The sequence below is a fragment of the Phyllobates terribilis genome, unplaced genomic scaffold (genome assembly GCF_046119375.1).
Source record: "Phyllobates terribilis strain yellow unplaced genomic scaffold, ASM4611937v1 Scaffold_4__5_contigs__length_816908805, whole genome shotgun sequence".
Lineage (NCBI taxonomy): Eukaryota > Metazoa > Chordata > Amphibia > Anura > Dendrobatidae > Phyllobates > Phyllobates terribilis.
In genome coordinates, this window is record NW_027362764.1 from 802,614,307 (window position 1) to 802,620,306 (window position 6,000).

Consider the following 6,000-nt stretch of genomic DNA (forward strand, 5'->3'; position numbering starts at 1 on the left):
TTCTAATATTTTACTTTGGCAGCTGGAGACAGCGACAGAAATTGTACAATGAGCGGGAAATTCACAATCACCCGCTGATCTGAGCTCAGCGAATCAGAGGGGAGGAGCTAATAATGCAAATTCATTAAAAACCATATCAACCGGGAAGCGCGTCTTCTATTTGGAAGGATACGTTATTACATGGAGGTATACAGCAGTAAGTGGGGAATACTGCATTACATGGGGGTAAAGTGTTGTGGAATATGTTGGCTCTATATAAATACAAATTATTATTACACTGAAGTATATGGAGCTATACAGCATATACACCGGGTTTGCAGCACTCTATGGAGATATACGGCCAATGGGAACAAGACTTGTGGAGCCACCAATGAGCTGCAGTGGGCGGTGCTTATTTCATTTTTGGTCACATGACTTTGTCAGCCATTAGAATAGCGATCTGACAGCGGGGCTCATTTGCATGGCTGGGCTATAAATACCGCCGCTCTGGAGGAGCAGGATCATTGTTCTTCTGACTTGTGACCAGACCTGTTGCCTCTCATCATGCCTGATCCCGCCAAGTCTGCTCCAGCGCCCAAGAAGGGCTCCAAGAAAGCCGTGACCAAGACTCAGAAGAAGGACGGCAAAAAGCGGAGGAAGAGCAGGAAGGAGAGCTACGCCATCTACGTGTACAAGGTGCTGAAGCAGGTCCATCCCGACACCGGCATCTCCTCCAAGGCCATGGGCATCATGAACTCCTTCGTCAATGACATCTTCGAGCGCATCGCAGGGGAAGCCTCCCGCCTGGCTCACTACAACAAGCGCTCCACCATCACCTCCCGGGAAATCCAGACCGCCGTGCGCCTGCTGCTGCCCGGAGAGCTGGCCAAGCACGCCGTGTCCGAGGGCACCAAGGCCGTCACCAAGTACACCAGCGCCAAGTGATCTGCTCCTCAGTGCTCTGCACCCGCAACCAAAGGCTCTTCTAAGAGCCACCACCCCGTCACTTCAAGAGCTGCTCCTCACCTGCCTCCTGTAGCTCCATGTCCCGTCACTGCAAGAGCTGCTCCTCACCTCCCTCCTGTAGCTCCATGTCCCGTCACTGCAAGAGCTGCTCCTCACCTGCCTCCTGTAGCTCCATGTCCCGTCACTGCAAGAGCTGCTCCTCACCTCCCTCCTGTAGCTCCATGTCCCGTCACTGCAAGAGCTGCTCCTCACCTGCCTCCTGTAGCTCCATGTCCCGTCACTACAAGAGCCGCTCCTCACCTTCCTCCTGTAGCTCCATGTCCCGTCACTACAAGAGCTGCTCCTCACCTGCCTCCTGCAGCTCCATGTTCAGTGACAAGAGCTGCTCCTCACCTGCCTCCTGTAGCTCCATGTCCAGTCACTACAAGAGCTGCTCCATGTCCCGTCACTACAAGAGCTACTCCTCACCAGCCTCCTGTAGCTCCATGTCCCGTCACTACAAGAGCTGCTCCTCACCAGCCTCCTGTAGCTCCATGTCCCGTCACTACAAGAGCTGCTCCTCACCTGCCTCCTGTAGCTCCATGTCCTGTCACTACAAGAGCCTCTCCTCACCTGCCTCCTGTAGCTCCATGTCCCGTCGCTACAAGAGCTGCTCCTCACCTGCCTCCTGTAGCTCCATGTCCCGTCACTACAAGAGCCGCTCCTCCCCTGCCTCCTGTAGCTCCATGTCCCGTCACTACAAGAGCTGCTCCTCACCTGCCTCCTGTAGCTCCATGTCCCGTCACTACAAGAGCTGCTCCTCACCTGCCTCCTGGCGGGTACGATGTGGAGAAGAATAACAGCCGCCTGAAGTTGGCCGTCAGGTCTCTGGTCACCAAGGGCGCCCTGCTGCAGGTGAAGGGCAGCGGCGCCTCCGGCTCCTTCAAGCTGAACAAGAAGCAGGAGACTAAGGACAAACCGGCCAAGAAGAAGCCGGCGGCTGCGGCCAAACCCAAGAAACCCGCAGCCAAGAAAGCGGCCAAATCCCCAAAGAAGCTCAAGAAGGCTCCGACCGCAGCTAAGAAAAGCCCGAAAAAAGCCAAGAAGCCCGCAGCAGCCGCGGCCAAGAAAGCGGCCAAATCCCCAAAGAAGCTCAAGAAGGCTCCGACCGCGGCCAAGAAAAGCCCGAAAAAGGTCAAGAAGCCCGCAGCAGCCGCAGCCAAGAGCCCCAAGAAGCCGAAGGCCGCTCCGAAGCCCAAGAAGATGACGAAGAGCACGGCTAAGAAGGCGGCCAAACCCAAAGCTGCCAAGAGTCCAGCTAAGAAGGCGACTAAAGCCAAGAAGCCCGCGGCTAAGAAATAAGCCAAAGCCGTCCTGTTATTACACCACAAAGGCTCTTATCAGAGCCACTACCTTGTCCCTGCAGAGCTGTATGATCAGTGCCACCACCTTGTTCCTGCAGAGCTGTATGATCAGTGTCATCACCTTCTCCCTGCAGAGCTGTATGATCATTGTCACCGCCTTCTCCCTGCAGAGCTGTATGATCAGTGCCACCACCTTCTCCCCGCAGAGCTGTATGATCAGTGCCACCACCTTGTCCCTGCAGAGCTGTATGATCAGTGTCACCGCCTTCTCCCTGCAGAGCTGTATGATCAGTGCCACCACCTTGTCCCTGCAGAGCTGTATGATCAGTGCCATCACCTTGTCCCTGCAGAGCTGTATGACCAGTGTCACCACCTTGTCCCCTCAGAGCTGTATGATCAGTGCCACCACCTTGTCTCCGCAGAGCTGTATGATCAGTGCCACCACCTTGTCTCCGCAGAGCTGTATGATCAGTGTCACCACCTTGTCTCCGCAGAGCTGTATGATCAGTGCCACCACCTTGTCCCTGCTGTACAGCGCTGTATCTGCTGTGCAATCTCATATAATCGCCTTCCAGATAACAATGGAATCATTCACATTTGGAGAAATAACTAAACCGAATCAATTTCTAAAACAGAAATGAGACCGAAGAATCAGATCTGAGGAGCAAAGGCTGAAATAAAAGTCACTGAGCTTCTATCAGAAATGAGCAGTACAGTATTAAAAGATCTGATCTGTGAAGAAGCCAGAAGCAGCCGAAGCTTTCTCACAACCTGCTATTTACCCTGTGAGAGACCCGGGCTGTGAACAAGACACAGGAGCAGCCACAGCTCTGATGTAGATGGGGTGGTGGCGGGAGCAGAAGCACTGAGGAGCAGATCACTTGGCGCTGCTCATCCTCCACACAACCAAAGGCTCTTAAACTAATAATTATCTAAATTTATTAGTAATGTAAAAAAAGTGGCATTAAAACAAAATAGTAAAAAGTTAACAGCGAAGACTCAGGTGATTGTGGCATATAGTCCACACAAATTAGGAGGGGGGCAAATAAAGTGTGAACACAAATCTATATATATATATATATATATATATATATATATATATATATATATATACTAGATGGTGGCCCGATTATAACGCATCGGGTATTCTAGAATATGTATGCAGCCGACCGGGCGCGACCAATCAGCGAACCGTGTTAGTGAGGACCGGGGAGCGGCGCTGCCTGTGCGGGTATTTCCGCTGCGAGCAGCCGGTCATCTCCCGGCTACATCGCCGCTGGCCTCCATGCGGCAGATGAGCCGCTAACGGCCGCCATCTTGTTCTGAAATCCTGCGTCGCTGATTGGCCGCGGCTGGACCAATCAGTGACGCGGGATTTCCTGGACAGACAGACGGGATAAGCCGATTATATAGTAGATATATACAGTACAGACCAAAAGTTTGGACACACCTTCTCATTTAAAGATTTTTCTGTATTTTCATGACTTTGAAAATTGTACATTCGCACTGAAGGCATCAAAACTATGAATTACCACATGTGGAATTATATACTTAACAAAAAAGTGTGAAACAACTGAAAATATGTCTTATATTCTAGGTTCTTCACAGTAGCCACCTTTTGCTTTGATGACTGCTTTGTACACTCTTGGCATTCTCTTGATGAGCTTCAAGAGGTAGTCACCGGAAATGGTCTTCCAACAATCTTGAAGGAGTTTCCAGAGATGCTTAGCACTTGTTGGCCCTTTTGCCTTCACTCTGCGGTCCAGCTCATCCCAAACCATCTCGATTGGGTTCAGGTCTGGTGACTGTGGAGGCCAGGTCACCTGGCGTAGCACCCCATTACTCTCCTTCTTGGTCAAATAGCCCTTACACAGCCTGGAGGTGTGTTTGGGGTTATTGTCCTGTTGAAAAATAAATGATGGTCCAACTAAACGCAAACCGGATGGAATAGCATGCCGCTGCAAGATGCTGTGGTAGCCATGCTGGTTCAGTATGCCTTCAATTTTGAATAAATCCCCAACAGTGTAACCAGCAAAGCACCCCCACACCATCACACCTCCTCCTCCATGCTTCACGGTGGGAACCAGGCATGTAGAGTCCATCCGTTCACCTTTTCTGCGTCGCACAAAGACACGGTGGTTGGAACCAAAGATCTCAAATTTGGACTCATCAGACCAAAGCACAGATTTCCACTGGTCTAATGTCCATTCCTTGTGTTCTTTAGCCCAAACAAGTCTCTTCTGCTTGTTGCCTGTCCTTAGCAGTGGTTTCCTAGCAGCTATTTTACCATGAAGGCCTGCTGCACAAAGTCTCCTCTTAACAGTTGTTGTAGAGATGTGTCTGCTGCTAGAACTCTGTGTGGCATTGACCTGGTCTCTAATCTGAGCTGCTGTTAACCTGTGATTTCTGAGGCTGGTGACTCGGATAAACTTATCCTCAGAAGCAGAGGTGACTCTTGGTCTTCCTTTACTGGGGCGGTCCTCATGTGAGCCAGTTTCTTTGTAGCGCTTGATGGTTTTTGCAACTGCACTTGGGGACACATTCAAAGTTTGCCCAATTTTTCGGACTGACCGACCTTCATTTCTTAAAGTAATGATGGCCACTCTTTTTTCTTTACTTAACTGCTTTTTTCTTGCCATAATACAAATTCTAACAGTCTATTCAGTAGGACTATCAGCTGTGTATCCACCAGACTTCTGCACAACACAACTGATGGTCCCAACCCCATTTATAAAGCAAGAAATCCCACTTATTAAACCTGACAGGGCACACCTGTGAAGTGAAAACCATTTCCGGTGACTACCTCTTGAAGCTCATCAATGCCAAGAGTGTGCAAAGCAGTCATCAAAGCAAAAGGTGGCTACTTTGAAGAACCTAGAATATAAGACATATTTTCAGTTGTTTCACACTTTTTTGTTAAGTATATAATTCCACATGTGTTAATTCATAGTTTTGATGCCTTCAGTGTGAATGTACAATTTTCAAAGTCATGAAAATACAGAAAAATCTTTAAATGAGAAGGTGTGTCCAAACTTTTGGTCTGTACTGTATATAATCATCTTTAGTGTACATGGCAAAAGCACTGAGGTGTCCACGGGGGCTAAGCGCCAGAACTGGAACATCTAATGGATCACCATTTCTGGGGCAGCTCGTATTTTTAGGCTGGAAGGGGGCCAATATCCAGGGATCTTTTCAGCCTATTTATACCAGCTCACAGTGGTCTGCTTTACCTTTGTAGGTTAACAAAAATGAGGGGGGCCGCATATAATTTTTTTAGGTTCGCTCCCACTTTTTATAACCAGCAAAGGTTAAGCAGACAGTTGGGGGACTATATTATCAGTCTGGGAAGGTCCATGGTTATCTTCCCATTCCCATCCTAAAAATACCAGCCCCCAGCTGTCTGCTTGACCCAATCCCATCCCACCTCATGCCTAACCTTACTATAGTCTTCATCTCAACCCTAATCCACCTCTTCAACCTGTCACTAACAACTGGTGTCTTCCCCTCATGCTTCAAACGTGCCTCAATCACACTTATCCTCAAAAAGCCCTCCCTTGACCCATCATCTCTGACTAGCTATTGCCCCATATCACTTCTCCCATATGCTTCAAAACTACTGGAACAACTGGACCTGTCAACTGTCTACAACACAGTAGACCATGCCCGCTTAATAGAGACTTGGCCCTATCTTGGATCTTCTCATACCTAACAG

At 49.3% G+C, this 6,000-nt stretch overlaps 2 protein-coding genes across 2 annotated transcripts; both read left to right on the forward strand.

Moving 5' to 3' along the window:
- The first annotated feature begins 543 nt into the window (after positions 1-543).
- Positions 544-924, forward strand: LOC141264560 (histone H2B 1.1). The gene has a single exon (XM_073676836.1). It carries the CDS (start codon positions 544-546, stop codon positions 922-924), a length of 381 nt encoding a protein of 126 aa, XP_073532937.1.
- A 698-nt stretch (positions 925-1,622) lies between these two features.
- Positions 1,623-2,286, forward strand: LOC141264735 (uncharacterized). Its single transcript, XM_073676996.1, has 2 exons — positions 1,623-1,662; positions 1,715-2,286. The coding sequence occupies exons 1-2, from the start codon at positions 1,623-1,625 to the stop codon at positions 2,284-2,286; spliced, it is 612 nt and encodes a 203-aa protein (XP_073533097.1).
- The last annotated feature ends 3,714 nt before the right edge of the window (positions 2,287-6,000 follow it).

Excerpts from the sequence above, each read along its gene's own strand:
- LOC141264560 (XM_073676836.1), top strand. The coding sequence starts at position 544 with ATGCCTGATCCCGCCAAGTCTGCTCCAGCGCCCAAGAAGGGCTCCAAG.
- LOC141264735 (XM_073676996.1), top strand. The coding sequence starts at position 1,623 with ATGTCCCGTCACTACAAGAGCCGCTCCTCCCCTGCCTCCT. Across the intron at positions 1,663-1,714 it reads CCGCTCCTCCCCTGCCTCCT|CTCCATGTCCCGTCACTACA; the intron begins GTAGCTCCATGT and ends TGCCTCCTGTAG.